Consider the following 19,295-nt stretch of genomic DNA (forward strand, 5'->3'; position numbering starts at 1 on the left):
CATGCCTAGAACAGCACAATTTCAAAATATTGCCATTCAGCTAAGAAAAATGCATTTTTAGACGTCAGCAGTAGGGTTGTCCCGATACCACTTTTCTTTATCGTTACATCACGGGACACAGAGCGGCATTCATTACTATATGGGTTATATGGAGTACCTTCAGGTGTAGACACTGGCAATCTTCAAACAGGAAATGCCCCTCCCTATATAACCCCCTCCCATAGGAGGAGTACCTCAGTTTTTTACGCCAGTGTCTTAGGTGTTAGTCATGGTTTAGCTTGCCTCCGCATCCTTGGGATTAGGTGAGCTACCGGTTCTGTCCAAAAAAGCCTGCGCGCTAAAGTGGTCAGTAACCGGACCCCAAACCCTTGGGGTATAGCCCATAATGCTTTCTTTTTAAGAGAGCTGGACCCTGGGCCCAGAACTTAGAAACCTTTGGGGCGCCTAATGTTTTCTGTTTGCCAGGGTGCTGTATGGGCCCAGGACAGTGGATCCTTCATGGAAGAAGAAGGTTCCCAGGGCCTGAAGGTCTAGACATCCCCACGGAGATGGGGGAAGATTGGACCTCTTGCTTGGCAAAGTCCTGCGGCATGGAGCAGGTAAGTAAGGGGAAAAACCTGCGGGGCTTGGCTCTTAGCAAGTTTTTTCTGGGAGGTCACAGGGGACATGCCTAAAGGTTATGCATTGCATCTGGCAAACCAGTCACATATCATGAAGATAGGATGGCTCTATATGTTATAGTTCCCCATAAAAGGTGACCTCCCTGGTAGTGTTGTAAAAGCTGTGAGTGGGGCCTTTTATGTACAAGTGTATGTGTGTGTCAGAGAGCTATGCTTACCTGCAAGCCTCCAGGCGATGCTCTATCCAGTCCTCTCCCTCATGCCTGCAAGGCAGGCAAAACGCTGACCTCCTCGTGTGTTCACAGGCCTGCGGCTGCAGGAACAGAGAGGCCCTTCCTCCCAACCCCCCCCCCCCCCGTCGCGGGCGCGCGCGCGGTGCGCGTGCACGTGTTATAGACGCATTTGGCGCCGTTTTAGCTGGGGGGGAAGGGCGGGTCAGTGGTTTAAAGGAAGGGGCGGCCCTTCCTTAGATGCCACAGCTCATTCATTTCTCTGGCTTAAGGGAGGAAGGACTGGAGGGAAGCACGGGGCGCTGAGGACACACAGTGGCCAGAAAGAATACTACAGTCTTCAGAAGATTGTGGTTTAGCCTAGGAATAGGCTGGTTTTCTTTTCCATCTCATAGTCTTTTCTTTGGCAATACTACTCAGGGGGATAGAATGTTTTTTCTTGCCTAGATTGAAAAAAAAAAAAAAAAAAAAGTTTTTCTTTGAAAAAAAAAAAAAAAAAGTGTCATCTAGGGTAGAGGAAACATTTTTTATTCCCCAAACAGGTGTTTGGGCATTTAACTATTATAAGTCCCAGGTACCAATAAGTAGCAGGTGTACCTCGGTATTGTACCATGGCATCAAGATCAGAGGGTACAAAAGGTGGGGATTCCCCCGCAGAGTCTGAGGTCTCGGATAGAGCTATGCCGCTGCTTTCCCCACAGGGAGCCGTTGGGCCATCGGGGTCTGGGGCTAGAGCTGACGCGAGTCAACCCAACCCTAAGGTGGTCACGGAAGAGGTGTTACTCGCCTCTTTAAATGAGATGCGGAGAAGCATGGGAGAAATGATAGCCGCAGCCATGCGGGGTAGTAAGCGGAATAGATCTCCGACACCCGTGCGCGGACCCTCGGAAGAGGAGGTCCTTTCCTCTGGGGAATTGGACGACCTCTTGGACAGAGACCAAGTAGGTTCAGGGATCGAAGATCCGGATACAGAGGAGTCTGGGGCAGTCTCCCTGAGGGAGAGCTGGTGGATTCAGGGCTTGACGGACTTGGTCCATAAGGCATTCAACCTGCCTGTACCAGATCTCCAGGTATCGACGGTTTCAGCTTTGGGCTCACTGAGGGCGCCTCAAAGCAGGGCTGTGTTTCCGATCCATCCTCTCTTAGAGGGAGTCTTGTTCCAAGAGTGGAACAAACCAGACAAGGTTTTCTTTCCACCTAAGAAATTTTCTGTCTTATATCCTATGGAAGAAAAGTTTTCCAAGAAATGGGCTTCTCCTGCAGTAGACGCAGCCATCTCATGTGTTAACAAATCGTTAACATGTCCTGTAGAAAACGTACAGGTTTTCAAAGATCCAGTTGATAGACGCTTGGAAGCCCTACTTAAGAACTCCTTCACTTCTGCAGGGGCAGTAGTACAGCCAGCCGTGGCTGCGATTGGAGTCGCTCAAGCTTTATCGGATCAATTTAAACAAATGCTTGAACTTATTCCTGCCGAGCAGGCAGAAGAATTTTCGGATGTCCCTAAAGCCATATGTTTTACGGTAGACGCAATCAAGGATTCTATCCAACAAGCGTCACGTTTATCATTATCCCTTATCCATATGAGAAGACTCTTATGGTTAAAAAGCTGGGAGGCTGAGCCCCCATGCAAGAAGCTCCTGGCAGGGTTTCCCTTCCATGGAGGACGGCTCTTCGGAGAGGACTTAGATAAATACATTCAGACCATTTCAAACGGCAAGAGTACTCTCTTGCCAACTAAGAAGAGGGTTCAGGGGCCTGCGTTTAAACGACAGTCCTCCCCTGGGCAGGGGCCCTCTAATGCCAAGCAGTATCGACGGCCTCCTGCAAGAACAAACTTCGGCTTCAACAGCAGATCAAGAGGACAGGCTGTTAGGGGCAAGAGGCAGTGGTTTCGCAAGCCGGCAAAACCAGCCCCCAAGTCTACCTCATGAAGGGGCGCCCCCACCCACGAAGGTGGGGGGAAGGCTGCGACTCTTTTCGGAGATTTGGGAAGCCAGCATTCCCGACGAGTGGGTACGGTCTTCCGTGGCCACAGGCTACAAGCTAGAATTCCTAAGGTTTCCTCCTCCTCATTTCCAGGAGTCGAGGATTCCAAACGATCTGGAGAAAGGAGCCGCATTAAAGTCGGCTCTAGATCATCTACTTTCCCAGGAAGTGATAGTGGAGGTACCAGTCCTGGAACAGGGGCTGGGTTTCTACTCCAACCTATTCATCATCCCAAAGCCCAATGGAGATGTCAGGCCAATTTTGGACCTAAAGATGGTAAATGCATACTTAAAAATCCGCTCATTTCGGATGGAATCCGTGCGGTCAGCAGCTGCCACACTCCAAAAGGACGACTTCATGGCGTCCATAGACATAAAGGATGCCTACCTTCATGTTCCAATTTATCAGCCACATCAAAGATATCTACGCTTTATGGTGGCTTCGCGTCATTTCCAATTCGTGACACTTCCCTTCGGGTTGGCTACGGCCCCCCGGGTGTTCACGAAGGTTCTAGCTCCAATCCTAGCCAAGCTAAGGATCCAAGGGGTCACGATCCTAGCATACCTGGACGACCTCCTAGTCATAGACCACTCGTCTCCCGGCTTGGAACGAGCAGTGGCCCTCACGGTCCAATACCTCGAGAGGTTCGGCTGGGTCCTAAATCGAGAGAAGTCAGCATTCCAGCCCACAAGGCAGTTGGAATATCTCGGCATGAGATTAGACACAGAACAACAAGGGGTGTTCCTACCTCTGAGGAAGGTCAAAGCCATCAAGGAATTAATCCTACTGGTTCTAAGCAAGAAAGAACCGACTATTCGCCTATGTATGAGATTACTAGGCAAGATGGTGGCTACTTTCGAGGCGGTGCCATACGCCCAGAGCCACACTCGCATCCTGCAGGCAGCCATCCTGTCAGCATGGAGCAGAAGGCCACAGGCCTTGGATATCCCGTTGCCTCTCTCATCAAGAGTCCGACAAAGTCTGTGTTGGTGGTTAGACCCTCAGAATCTACTGAAGGGGAGGTCTTTCAGCCCAGTGGCTTGGAAGATAGTGACCACAGACGCCAGCCTGACGGGCTGGGGAGCGATTGTGGATGGTTCCACTCGCCAAGGTATTTGGACAAAGCCAGAGAAGCTTTTACCCATCAACATCTTGGAGCTCAGAGCTGTTCGACTAGCCCTCAGGGCTTGGACGTCGAAATTGCAGGGGCTCCCGGTGAGAATTCAATCAGACAATGCCACGGCAGTGGCATACATAAATCACCAAGGGGGGACCAGGAGTCAGGCCACTCAGAGAGAAGTGAGCTTGATTCTCCTATGGGCAGAGGCTCATGTGCCCTGCATATCGGCAATATTCATTCCCGGAGTGGACAACTTTCAGGCGGACTTCTTAAGCCGCCAGACTCTATGGCCGGGGGAATGGTCTCTGCATCCACAAGTCTTTCAAGCACTCTGCCAAAGATGGGGAGTGCCGGACGTGGATATCATGGCATCGAGACTCAACAAGAAACTAGACAGGTTCATGTCCCGCTCAAGGGATCCGATGGCCTGCGGAACCGATGCGTTGGTTTGCCCTTGGCATCAGTTCAAACTTCTTTATGCGTTTCCCCCGCTCCAGTTACTACCCCGCCTGCTGCGCAGGATCCGGGTGGAGCACATACCAGTCATCCTGGTAGCTCCAGCATGGCCCAGAAGGGCATGGTACTCACTAATCTTAAGGATGGTAGTGGGAGACCCTTGGACTCTTCCTCTACGGCCAGACCTGCTATCGCAAGGTCCGATCCTCCACCCTGCCTTACGGCATCTAAATTTGACGGCCTGGAAGCTGAATCCCTGATTCTCAGGGGTAGAGGTCTGTCTCAGAAAGTAATCTCTACCCTAATCAGAGCCAGGAAACCGGTCTCTAGGGTGATTTATTACAGGGTCTGGAAGGCCTATGTAGGCTGGTGTGAGTCCAAGCGATGGCTTTCTCGCAAATTTACCATCGATAGAGTATTAAGTTTTCTCCAGCTAGGAGTGGATAAAGGATTGGCATTAAGCACAATCAAAGGACAGATTTCTGCTCTGTCAGTGTGGTTTCAGCGGCCGCTGGCCACCCACTCGCTGGTTAAAACCTTCCTTCAAGGGGTCTTACGTATTAGACCTCCAGTTAAATCCCCGCTTTGTCCGTGGGATTTAAATCTTGTTCTGTCAAGTTTACAGAAACAACCGTTTGAGCCGTTGGCTGATATTCCTTTGGTTCTACTGACAAGGAAGTTAGTATTTTTGGTTGCCATAGTTTCCGCAAGAAGAGTTTCGGAGCTGGCAGCCTTATCCTGTAAGGAACCATATCTTGTTTTTCATAAGGACAGGGTCGTTCTCCGCCCTCATCCTTCCTTCCTTCCGAAGGTCATATCCAGTTTTCATTTGAACCAGGATTTGGTATTACCATCCTTCTTCCCTAAACCTACTTCCAGAAAGGAAGGGTTGCTGCATACCTTGGATATTGTCAGGGCCATGAAGGCCTATCTTAAAGCTACAAAGAAGATCCGGAAGACAGATGTGCTGTTCATTCTACCGGATGGGCCCAAGAAGGGGCAGGCAGCTGCAAAGTCCACCATTTCTAGGTGGATTAAGCAATTAATCACTCAGGCCTACGGCTTGAAAGGGTTGCCTCCTCCAGTATCATTAAAGGCTCATTCTACTAGAGCCATGGGCGCCTCCTGGGCAGCACACCACCAGATCTCTATGGCTCAAGTTTGCAAGGCGGCAACCTGGTCTTCTGTCCACACGTTTACAAAATTCTACAAGTTGGACGTAAGAAGGAATACTGATACTGCCTTCGGGCAGGCAGTGCTGCAGGCTGCAGTTTGAGACCCTCGGATTCCGGGGGCTCCTCTTTTTTTGAGTTAAATTTAAAATTTAAGATTATTTTTCTCAAATAAGTTGGATTTATTATGATTTGAGTATATCTCTAAATTAAATCCTTTTGTCTTGGAGATGTTCTCCCTCCCCTCATTGTAAGCATTGCTTTGGGACATCCCATATAGTAATGAATGCCGCTCTGTGTCCCGTGATGTAACGATAAAGAAAAAGAGATTTTTAATACAGCTTACCTGTAAAATCTTTTTCTTGGAGTACATCACGGGACACAGAGCTCCCACCCCTCTTTTGAGGACCATTTTGGGAGGCATACTGCTTGCTACAAAACTGAGGTACTCCTCCTATGGGAGGGGGTTATATAGGGAGGGGCATTTCCTGTTTGAAGATTGCCAGTGTCTACACCTGAAGGTACTCCATATAACCCATATAGTAATGAATGCCGCTCTGTGTCCCGTGATGTACTCCAAGAAAAAGATTTTACAGGTAAGCTGTATTAAAAATCTCTTTTTTTAAGACAAGTACCAGTACCGATACTTTTATTTTTTTTCATGTGCTTGCCGATACCGATTACCAATACTTTTAATGCCACGTGACAGTTTGACTGATGGGCACTGATAGGTGGCGCTGACTGATGGCCTGGCACTGAAATGCAGCAATAAATGACAAGGAAAGTATTTTGAAATGCTATGCTGCAGTGCCCATCTTGGTACACTTGGTAAGTATCAGCAGACATCTTGTTACACCCAGCCCAAACTATATAGGCTGGGTGTAACAAGATGCCAGCTGCTGGCTTACTATGGTCAATTGCAGGGTGTGCCAAAGATGGGCGTCCGGATGTCCAAGCTGACGGCGACCGAATGTGACTGTCCGGTCACCTGATGCGGCTACGCCCTGCACCCTGCCAGCTTACCTAGCTACACTTCCGGTGAGGACTCGCTCTCTGGTTCGCTGACTTCGCCCACTGAGGCTAACCGCCTACTCCCCCTACTAACTCTGCCCGATCCGCCTACTGGCGCTGCCCGCCCACTGAGTCTGCCCGCCAACCAGGTATCGGTTCAGGCATCGGGAACATTTGTGCGAGTACAAGTACTTGCGCAAATACTAGTATCGGTATTGGGACAACCCTAGTCAGCAGTGATGGCCTTCATTTTTCTGTAATGATCCGTGGAGGTACCAGCTTTGAACTGGATCTGGTAAGTATTTTGCCCTTCTGGCTTGCTTTTAAACATCCTAAGGTTGTGTTACATGTTCATGTAAAATAAATCTATGAAGGGACTATGACTTTAGTGGAAAGTTTAGCTGTCTCTTTTGTGATCAGATGGATGAGCGATCATTTTTAATTCATTAAAGTGATATTAAATCACTTGTTTTGTTTAAAAATAACAAACATGTTATACTTGCCTGCTCTGTGCAGTGTCTTTGCACAGAGTAGCCCAGATCCTCCTTCTTTGGTCCTCTGCCTCTCCTGGCCCCTCCAGCCTGCCAAGTGCCCCCACAGCAGCAGCTTACTATTGGGGGCACCTGAGCCGCTGCTGTGTGTCCAGACATGGAGCCGTGGCTCGAACTCTGTCCCCTTTTTCTCCTCATTGGCTCACCCGCTGCTGTCTCCGCTAATGAGGGAGCGTCCCTGGACAGCCGGGGCTCTTGTGCAACATTGATGGATGAAATGGAGCTGAGGGGCTGCTGTACAGATAAGAGGGGGTACATATAATATATACATGCAATGGTTTTTTTTTTTATCTCCTTTCAATGCACTAATGCCGCGTACAAACGATATTTTTTTGGCATGAAAAAAAACCTATGTTTTTCGGCATGTAGAAAAACGAAGTTTTTCCAACTTCATCATTAAAACAACGTTGCCCACACACCATTGTTTTTTAAAAATGCTCTAGCAAAGCGTGGTGACGTACAACACGTACGACGGCACTATAAAGGGGAAGTTCCATGCGGATGACGCCACGCTTGGGGCTGCTTTAGCTGATTCCTTGTTAGTAAAAGATGATTCGCGCTTTTCTGTCTGTTACAGCGTGATGAATGTGCTTACTCCATTAAGAACGGTATTTTTACTAGAACGAGCTCTCCCATCTCATAACTTCTGAGCATGCGCGGGTTTTTTCATGTCGTTTTAGCCCAAACACGATCATTTTTTACAACCCGAAAAACGACAGTTTAAAACGATGTTAAAAAATGCAGCATGTTAAAAAAAAAAACGTTTTGTCTTTTTTTCAGAACCTTTCGTTTACATGCGTTTTTTTTTTTTGGACAGAAGAGATATACGGTATATACCATTAGCCTGGGTTAACACTGAATTCCGGTTGACATTGTGTGGGTTCAGCTGAACTCACACAATTTCAAACTGGTATTTCAGTCCGACTTTGGGGGTCATGCACAGATGTCTATTGAAATTGCCTCCGAAGTCGCCAAAAGTAGTGCAAGAACAAAGTTAGCGTTGCACCCCATCGAACATTGCCGGTAATTAATTTCAGATTTGGAATTTGATATCGCATTTAAATCACATTTTAAATCGCATTTAAATGGGCCCGATGTGAACGTGGACTTAGAGGTTGAATCTGGTAAATATCAGACTCAGAGATCCAATTTTCTTTTTAACCTCTTCCATACCGGGCAGTTATACACCCATCCATACCGGGCCTATTCTGGCACTTCTCTCCTACATGTACAAATCATAATTTTTTTGCTAGAAAATTACGCAGAACCCCCGAACATTATATATGTTTTTTTTAGCAGACACCCTAGGGAATAAAACGACGGTCATTGAAACCTTTTATCTTGCACGGTATTTGCGCAATAATTTTTCAAACGCCTTTTTTTGGGAAAAAAATTGTTTCATGAATTAAAAAAATTTAAAAACAGTAAAGTTAGCCCAATTTTTTTGTAAAATATGAAATATGATGTTACACCGAGTAAATAGATACCTAACATGTCACGCTTTAAAATTGCGCACACTCATGGAATGGCGCCAAACTTCGGTACTTAAAAATCTCCATAGGCAACGATTTGAATTTTTTTACAGGTTACCAGTTTAGATTTACAGAGGAGATCTAGTGCTAGAATTGTTGCTGGCACTCTAACGCACGCGGCGATACCTCACATATGTGGTTTAAACGGCGTTTACATATGTCGGCGGGACTTGCGTGTGCGTTCGCTTCTGCGCGCAAGCTACCGGGGACAGGGGCGTTAAAAAAATAAATTTTTATTTCTTTTTTTTTTTATATATATTTATTTCTTTTTTACACTTTTTTTTTTAATTTTTTTTTTTTTTTTATCACTTTTATTCCTATTACAAGGAATGTAAACATCCCTTGTAATAGGAATGTGTGTGACAGGTACTCTTTATGGAGAGATGCGGGGTCAATAAGACCGCACATCTCTCCTCCAGGCTGGAAAGCATGAAATCGGTGAAAAAAAATTCACCGATCTCATGCTTGTGGTTGCTTAGCAGCCGCAATCGCGGCTTTGTTTACTTACGGGACCCGGGCGTGACGTCATCACATCGCGCCCGGGTCCTCCGACGGTCATAGAGATGACTGGTGACCATCTGGTCACCAGTCATCTCTATGCTTCCTGCGAGCGCCGGACGATTCGTTCTCCGGGCCCCCGATGGCACGGGAGAGCCCGGAGAAGCACCGGATGGCGGCGGGAGGGGGGGGATGTCCCCTCCCGCCGCCTGTAAGAACGATCTAGCGGCGGAACCGCCGCTATGATCGTTCTTACGTTGTGCAGAATCGCCGGCAGTTTAGAAGGATATCTGAATGATGCCTCTTAGCTGCAGGCATCATTCAGATATCCACCCGGAAAGCCCAGGACGTCATATGACGTCCACTCTGAACGGCAGAAGTTCTTTGTGGACGTCATTTTACTATGGGCCGGTAGGGAAGTGGTTAAAGAAGAAAAATAACTGTAATATATTATATGCTGGCCATACAAAAAACAACGTCTGTCTTAACCACGTAGGGACCGCCTCCTGCACATATACATCGGCAGAATGGCACGGCTGGGCACAAGCCCGTACCTGTACGGGCGCGCGCGACCCGGTCCGAAGCTCCGGGGGACCGCGGAACCGATCGCTGCTGGAGTCCTGCGATCGGTCCCCGGAGCTGAAGAACGAGGAGAGCTGTGTGTAAACACAGCTTCCCCGTTCTTCACTGTGGCGCTGTCATTGATCGTGTGTTCCCTGATATAGGGAAACACAATCAATGACGTCCAGCCCCGACCCCCTACAGTTAGACACACATATGAGGTCACACTTAACCCCTTCAGCGCCCCCTAGTGGTTAACTCCCAAACTGCAATTGTAATTTTCACAGTAAACAATGCATTTATATAGCATTTGTTGTTGTGAAAATGACAATTGTCCCAAAAATGTGTCAAAATTGTCCGATGTGTCCGCCATAATGTCGCGGTCACGAAAAAAATCGCTGATCGCCACCATTAGTAGTAAAAAAAAAAAAAAAATTATTAATAAAAATGCAATAAAACTATCCCCTATTTTGTAATCACTATAAATTTTGCGCAAACCAATCGATAACGCTTCTTGCGTTTTTTTTTTTTTTTTTTTTTTTACCAAAAATGGGTAGAATACGTATCGGCCTAAACTGAGGAAATTTTTTTTTTTATATATTTTTGGGGGGATATGTATTATAGCAAAAAAATTGTCGCTCTATTTTTGTTTATAGCGCAAAAAATAAAAACCAAAGAGGGGATCAAATACCACCAAAAGAAAGCTCTATTTGTGGTAATAAAAGGACGCCAATTTTGTTTGGAAGCCATGTCACACGACCGCGCAATTGTCAGTTAAAGCGACGCAGTGCCGAATTGCAAAAACTGGCCAGGTCCTTTGAACTTTTTTGACCAGTGATGGGAAAATTCAAAGAAGCAGAATGGAAAACTTCTTGGTCAAAGGAATTTTCAGACAGTGTATGTGGTTTTCATTCAGAAATTACATTCATTTCAAAACTGTTAAGTGAAATTTTCAAACCACATTCTTTCAGCGAATGTACAAACATTTTTCATATAAATATTCTAGTCCAAAAATGGATACGTGTATGGCCAGCGTAAGGCTCGGTTCACACCTAATGCAGTTTGCTTTTGATCTGTTTTGCTGTGCTTTTTGCATTTTTATACATGTGATTTTGCTGCGATTTGCTTTTTTTTATGTTTTGTTTATTTTTTTTGCCCAATTTGTTTTTGGGCAGATTAAAACGCAAATTGCTGCAAAAATGCACTATATGCTTTTCTGCAGCTTCTCCATTTGAAGTCTATTGAACCAAAAAATCACTGTTTTGTGTTGAAAAAAGTACTTGACCCTTTCCATAGGTGTGAGCATGTCTCCTAAGAAACCATGTTAAATGAACTGTAGCGTTTGTGTAAAAAGCACCAAAAAACACATGTGTGAACCAGGCCCAAGACGATTGGTAGCAGCAGCATGCTTTTTTTATTTGTATTGCCTGTCATCATGGGATTAAAAAAGAAAAAAAGAGCCCTTTATAGTACAAAAATGGCAGATAATCGCTATTATAAGGGATTATTTTATACTACTCTGAAACGGCGAAAGTAATAAAAGATTTTATATATATATATCTGTCTCCAGAAGAACATATGGGCATTTTATTTAGGAGTCAGACATGAAGCTATATGAAGGGTGGAAGAGAGCTGCAACTCTCATGGATATTTTAAATATAATGCATAATACTGCTTAACCACTTCACCCCTGGACCATTTTGTTGCTAAAAGACTGAGCCACTTTTTGAGATTCGGCACTGTCGTTTTAACCAACAATTGCACAGTCTTTCCCCCCCAAATTGAGCTTTCTTTTGGTGAGATTTGATCACCTCCGTGTTTTTACTTTTTGCGCTATAAACAAAAATAGAGCGACAATTTAAAAATGCAATATTTTTTACTTTTTGCTATAATATCCCCCAAAAATATATATAAAAACATATTTTTTCTAAGTTTAGGCCGATACGTATTCTTCTACATATTTTTGGTAAAAAAAATCGCAATAAGTGTTTATTGATCGGTTTGCGCAAAAGTTATAGCGTCTGCAAAATTGGGGATAGTTTTATGTCATTTTTAGTAATTATTTTTTTACTAGTAATGGTGGCAATCAGCGATTTTTATCGTGACTGCGACATGGCGGACACATCGGAGACTTTTGACACCATTTTGGGACTATTGTCATTTTTACAGCGATCGGTGCTATAAAAATGCACTGATTACTGTAAAAATTACACTGGCAGTGAAGGGGTTAACCACTAGGTGGCGCTGTAGGGGTTAAGTGTTCCCTAGGAAGTAATTCTTACTGTAACTGATCGTTGTTACCGATGACAGGGAACACGATCAGTGACGGTGTCACTAGGCAGAACGGGGAGATGTGTTTACACACGTCCCTGTTCTTCCTTTCGTACCCGTGATTGCTCATGGCCGGCGACCACTGGTCACAAGCATCTGCACCCCTGCTGTGCAGCGGGCGCGCCTGCTTTACCGCTTAAAGGGACCGACGTACAGCTACGACGGTCCATGGGAACGAGCCGACCTGCCGCAGTAATGATGGCAGCTGGTTGGCACGCGGTTAAACAAACATGTTATATTTAGCGGCTCTGTGCGTTAGTTTTGCATAGGGCAGCCCTGATTCTCCTCCTCTAGGGTCCCGCACTGACGCTTCTGGCTCCTCCTGCCTTCAGAGTGCCCCAATAGCAAGCTGCAAAGTTTTTAGTATAGATTGCCCCTAAAGCAAGGTAAAAAATAATTCTGACTTTAGAATTCCTTTCTGCCCATTACTGCATATCCGAAGAGGCATTGCTCCTCTCACATTCACAAGCACTTACTGACATGTATGGGCGGCGTGCTGCACTTTCCTGATATGTAGACAAATAATGCATTCTGTATGATTATAAAAATAGACAACTGTTTTCTTAATCGATTAGTTTCGGCCCTAAAGTCCACTGCAGTCTAATGTTCAGAATGAATGGTGTGGGCCTTATTTCTAAATTGAGATGGCAGTGGTCTGGGGACTTTGGTCTTTTAACTTGGATCAGGACATGGTTAACCATAAACTTGGCAGCACCATTGAATGCCAAGCAGCAGCTGCCAAAGCAAGCCAAGTCTTGTAATGTATTAAAAAGGAGATAAAACATGTGAAGCAAAAATATAACTGACACATATGTATTTTAATGTAAAAAAGGAGGTAAAGCATTTAGCTAGACTTCATAGCTCTCAATCTCATTTATAGCTATTGCACTTTACTACACTTAAATGTATCAGAGAGGATGCCTTCCCCCTCCCTTTCAAATAGAGGCGGCGACATGTTTAAGTAGAAAATTTAAGCGTCTGTAAAGCTTTAATTTTTTATTTTAATAATCAGCATGCTATGATTGCCTGCTCTGTGCAAAGGGTTAGCTTCTGGCTTGCTATGGGAACACTCGGAACAGGAGCGGTAGGGGGTGAGGGTGGGCACGCTCTTGAGCTGGGCTTTTTATTTTTTATTCAGAGAATGCATTAAATGTTACAAATAACCTTTTTGACTTTTATAGCCAACTATAAAACTAGGCAGTGCTAGGCTTTCTCATTATGCAACCAAATGTCCTTTACGTATTTTCATCTATGCATTGTTCATAAACATTTCATGTTTTTATACAAATTCAAGATTTTTCAGCTGTGTACTTCTTATGGACCATTGCAGTGTTAGAATTTTAGCTATATAGTGGGTAATGGTGATAATTAGGGTTGTCCCGATACCACTTTTTTAGGACCGAGTACAAGTACCGATACTTTTTTTCATGTACTCGCCGATACCGAATACCGATACTTTTTTTTTTAAATGCAGCCTTGTCCCTAAATGAAGCCTAGTGGGGCTCAGTGTGGATGGAATGGACTACACTAGTGGGGGCTCAGTGTGATCAGCCATAGAAGTACACATTGCTTTCTCTCTCTCTCTTTCTATGTGTCTGAGAAGAGGACCTGTTGATTTCTGAGTGTTGATCCTCTCCTCTGGGTAATGACTTCCCCCTGCCATCTCTACACAACACACACCTCCCCTCCTCCTTATATTATACATGGGGGGGGTCTGTAGTGATAACACATTTCCTGCTCCTCAATATAGATGGTGAGTGTTGTCATCCTATCAGAGGACGAGCTCTGACCGGGAACAGCGCCCCCCATCCAGGGACCGATGCTGTGCAGTGGACTTTTGGGGGATTACACACACTGTAACTTTCTGGCTGGACCCAGTGGGGGAGGGGATATCCCCGTACTACAAGTCCCGGAGCCATCCATGAGAAGAGAAGTGATGATCGGGGCCGGGAGGTGAGGGGTTAAGCCGCGGGACGGCGCGGTGTGTACGGGGATGGGGGGAGGGAGCTAACCCCGGTGACATCACTCCTCTCCCTCTGGCTGTCAGTGTCCCTCTGTATATCGCGGGGTAAATGTGCAAAGTCAAACTAAAGTGAAAGCCAAGCCCCCCTCGCCGCTGCCGACATCTAGTTGATCAGCGCGGGGAACATACAGCTTTCATTTGAATAGCTGTGTGTTCCCCGCGCGCCTCGTCATGTATAAGCACTCCCCCTTGTCCGGGCACTTTGATAGACATATCACCCGTCCAATCCTGGGACGGGGTGATATGTCTATCAAAGTGCCCGGACAAGGGGGAGGGGCTATACATGACGAGGCGCGCGGGGAACACACAGCTATTCAAATGAAAGCTGTATGTTCCCCGCGCTGATCAACTAGACAGCAGCGGCGAGGGGGGCTTGGCTTTCACTTTGGGGACTAGGCAGCGGCGGCGGCGGCAGCAGGTCTCCTCTCCTCCATACCTGAGGATTGCTCTGCTCCGCCCGCTCTCCGCCCCCTCTCCACCCGCTCGCGGCGGCGGCGGCGGCGGGGGGGGGGGGGGAAGCATCGGGAGCATTTGCGCGAGTACAAGTACTCGCGCAAATGCTCAGTATCGGTCCCGATACCGATACTAGTATCGGTATCGGGACAACCCTAGTGATAATACATCTATAGCTTTTGTAGAGATTTCTGAGAAATGTTTGTTCTTTATTACTTTGAAGCAGACAAGACCTTTTTGAAAGCCCCTCAACTTTGAGGAGTCATGAAAAGATACAGGAAGACACCTTGCCACACAATTTGTTATGGACAAAGGACATAGTCAACCGTATATCCATTCGCCTTCTCTTGGGTGTCATGTATATTTGAAATTTTCCATGGAAGAATACCAAAACATACACATACCGGTATATGGTCAAGATGTCCCACTTCCAATACTTTACTTTTACAGTCATTTCACATTATGGGCCTTTCGCCTAAACAGGCACACTTTTGGGAATTTCTATTAATACTACTACTTCATTCTAAACAAGTCCTGTAAGTTGGAGGCAAAAAAAAAAAAAATCAGGATCATTTGTCTTTATATAAATGATTGCCATATCTAGCGAGATATGATTTTTTTTTTATTTTTTTTTTAGATAGAGCTGGGAAGGGTTGAACCCTTTGTAATGGGTTTTGTTGCCATCTGAGAAATGGGTGTTAAGTGCTCAATTCCAATGTAGGTTTACCGCGCAGCCAAAATAGAAGAGGTTTTTAAGTCTACGAATGTTTGCTGCCAGTGCTGATCAGATGCTGATTGGCTGATGGTTTTCCAGTGATGGATGAGCAGATGTACACACAACCGATAGTTAGCTGGTGACTGCCAAACCGACAGTTTTTTTTGGCAGATTTTCAGCTCGTGTACCTAGCATTACACTTTGTTCCTTGTGCCCTGGTTATACCTTGTTTCTTGGACTGGAAGTTAAGGAACATCTGCCCCAATGGGGTCACAGACAGGGCTATGACCCAACAGAAGTTGTGGTTCTTCAGGATTTATAGTGCCAACCGTTTATGCAGCACTTTTAATCTATAGGGGGACAGTACAGGTACAATATTATGTAGATTTTTGTGAATAAAATATGGGTTTGAGATTTGCAAATTTTAATTCTGTTATGTAGATTTTACAGTATCGACTTTTTTTTTGTTTTTTTTTTATATGTTATATTTTATTACCATCACTGCCGATCATTCTGTAAAAGTACAGGCAGTGAGAGATGCTCTTTATGCGGTAAGACCGGAATGTCCATTCAGATCCAGGGACTTGAGTCCCTGCTGTACTGCATTAGGCCCCTTTCACACTGGCGTTCCGTTTGTTTTATCAGATCAGTTTATTCGTCTTCCGTGTTTTTTTGTGGGTTTTTTTACGGAAGAAAAATAGGGCTTTGATCCGTTCTAAAAAACACTGATGTTGACAGAAGCAGATGTGAACGAATGTAAATAGATCATCAATTTACATTCATTTTTCCATAGATGCATTGATGTCTGGTTTTCAACCATCAACAAATGAATGAAAAACACAGACTGAGCGCCCATGTGAAGGGGGCCTTAATGGGCTCTGTCACTGGGACACAGGGGCTGTGAACCACTTAGAACAGTGGTTCTCAACTCATGTCCTCAGGACCCACTAACAGGCCAGGTTTTATGTATTACCTTGGGGAGATGCAGACTAAAATACTGCAATCACTGAGCAGCAAATGATATCACCTGTGATGTATTTCAGTTATCTTGCAAACCTGGCCTGTTAGTGGCTCCTGAGGACAGGAGTCGAGAACCACTGACCTAGAAGAACAAGCACCTGGGTACTCCAAGTTCATTCAGCCTTGGAGATTTAGGAGTGGCAGTTCAGCTATATCTTTCCACACTCCCAGCAACTTGGGCATGTAGAAATGAGCCAGATAACCCCAGGCACAGTGAATGTGTATTGCCATTTAAAGGAATATTTGAAGGCAGTTTTCTGTGTACCCTTGAAATTTTGTATCGGTTTGTGAATTTTCCACGGTGTGGCCAACTATAGACTTGCATTGTGAGAAGGATCAGTAAAACACTACCATTGTGTAGCACTGCAAAACAGACCGCATTTTTTAATAGAACTTTGAAAAATCTTTTCTTTTTTATACAATGCATTTTCAAATTGTAACCCTCTGTACTCGTACTGTTTTAACCCCCTCCTCCCACCACCACATTGCATCTGTTTTTCCCATTTTTTGCCAGCTCATCTCATTTGTCCATCTCTGGAAATACAGTTAAAGCATTTTTATTTTTTTATCTACTCCCACTTAAAGCCAAGGGTGGATCACTGCTTCTCCAATCATTTCCAGATGTTGCAACGCTAAAGTTCTGTTAACACATTCGCACATTCCTTCCAGTTCGTCTTGTTTTTTTTGTTTTTTTTCTCGTTCTTTTTATATAAGTTAGGCCACTGAAAGTTTGTGTGTTCTCTTTTTTAAATCTTCAAAACCAATAGTCATGCTTGTATAAAATCCTGGCATACCAGGTTCTGAAATTCACCCAGCCCTTGATAGTCACACACTTGGAAATTATCCAATTATTATTGAGTGAGATTCCCTAGCGAATCAAATCTTTCTTTGAACCTTCTGGTCACTCTTGCTGTAACACTCTGTAATGGTGAGAATATGGTATTTCCTCAAACTGGAAGTGCAGAGATGGCAATAAAATGTCAAAGTTTCAAACCTTTCCCATATATTCCTGTCCTGGTTGAAGTGTCTCACCAAAAGACACAGCACCAAAAAGAAATACACTGACTGGTTTCTATTAGATAATAGCAATGGTCACCTGTCCATTTCTATGCTGAAAAAGGCTATTTGATCTGGAACTGGTCAGAGGTGACCCCCTGATATTCAGTGAGTAAGGCTGGTCATAGATGAGTCCAGATTTTTTTTTTTCATTCAGCCAGCAGGTTGAAAGTCAAAAACTGACCCAATTCACACATTCAAGGTGCATAGGGGAATACTCCCCACTGTGTCATTGTATTTTGACAGCAGGGAGACTCCCCCTGGAATTGGAATACACAGGTCAGAGATGCATTCTATTGCCTGCAGTGCTGATTGAGTGCCTTTTTTCAACAGGGAGGTTGTATAGTAGAGATGGTAGATAGACGTCTGTTCAACCATGGTGGCCCTATGGATCGAAATTCCCCCAGTCCCTGTTGAATCAACTTAATTTCAATCCATAGAAATACAAAACAGTCACTTCCAGCGCTAATGGGTCTTCCGAGGTGTGACGTAACAGATATCAAATAAAATGATGGTGTGAAAGAAAGGTATATATGGTATCCCAAAGCTAGGTGGATGCTGCCTTCTTTAGATGGGGTAATCCGAAAGAAACTCCAAGAAAAACAGAAATGGAAGGCGCACACCTAGTGCATTACCAGAGGTGATTTAATAATGAGAAATGTTTGTGTAAAAGTGGATACTCACAAAATGCAACTGACAAAAGGCCATAAACACAGTGAATGGACATGCACAGAACACGGGGTACAGCTAATGCATTTTGTGAGTATCCACTTTTACAGAAAAATGTCTTATTAAATTATCTCTGGTAATGCACTAGGTGTGCACGCGCCTTCCATTTCTATTTTTCTTGGAATTTCAATCCATGTATGGGCAGCTTAAGAAAAGTTGCTGCGGCTTGGAGTTCTATGATATATTTTCTTTTCTGATCGAGTGTTTATAGGACACAAAATCGGCCATGTAAAAGTAGAATTGCCTTTTTTTTTTTTTTTGGTATTCTACTCAACAGGTTTTTAGTGTGGCCAACTTGTAACCAAGTAAAGGGTAACATGAGTATTGCAATTGGTAAATTTACATGTTTAAAGTGTTAACTTTTTTAAAGTTTGTGTTCTTGATTGTGTTTTTTTTAATCTAATTTTATGATTTCTTTTAGGGTAACCAGGAGCCGACAGCCACTCCTGACACCATGGTTCAACCATTTGCTGCTATTCCTTTTCCTCCACCGCCCCAAAATGGTTTGTCTACAGATTACGGAAACCAACACACACAGGAGTATGCCGCTTCATCCACTGATCTCGGACTTCCGCTCTATGGAGGAGGGCAGACTCACGCAGAGCTGAACACCCCAGCCACCAGCACAGCTAGTGCTTCCAACACGGTGTGTGAATGTACCTCCTTTTTTTATTATTTTTACTGCTGTCCACAGCAGTATGCACGTTATTTCGGATCAGGAAACGATCTGGCTTGAGTGTATGACATTTTATAGTTTGAAATTTTTCTGTGTAATGCATGGTACACACAGTGGGCTGAACGAAAAAAAAAGTTTCTGCTTCTTCCAGTATACTTTTACTATCTCCCGAAGGTGCAAAAGTCTCTAACCAATCCCCAAGGGAGACCTATAGTCGCCAGCACCAACAGTTTCATTAGCGGTTTGTCTATCTACATTGATTATATTTTCTCCAACCCATTGTTTTCCGGCTTCCCTCATACATTAGAGACTCTAGTCGTATGCTGGAAGTTCTGAAACTAGTCTTTGGCCCCTTTCACACCAGTGGACCTATTTTATTATATATATAATGTGAGGGGGAGAGATGTGTGTGACACATTTTATTTATATATATATATATATATATATATATATATATATAATATATATATATATATATATATATACTCACTCACTCACACACGCTATTGTAAAAAGTTTTGGGACGCCTGCCTTAACACGCACATGAACTTT

General features: G+C 44.6%; 1 protein-coding gene across 9 annotated transcripts in view; it reads left to right on the plus strand.

Annotated features, from left to right (window-relative positions):
* RBFOX2 (RNA binding fox-1 homolog 2) overlaps positions 1–19,295 on the plus strand; it is a 204,114-nt gene that overhangs the window by 97,882 nt on the left and 86,937 nt on the right. For all 9 annotated transcript variants that reach the window (XM_040359679.1, XM_040359681.1, XM_040359680.1 and 6 more), the window contains one exon: positions 18,489–18,713. In XM_040359679.1, the coding sequence (XP_040215613.1) occupies positions 18,489–18,713 (225 nt within the window). Of the gene's footprint in view, positions 1–18,488; positions 18,714–19,295 lie in introns of those variants that run through there.

This window comes from Rana temporaria, chromosome 7, assembly GCF_905171775.1.
Source record: "Rana temporaria chromosome 7, aRanTem1.1, whole genome shotgun sequence".
Classification (NCBI taxonomy): Eukaryota; Metazoa; Chordata; class Amphibia; order Anura; family Ranidae; genus Rana; species Rana temporaria.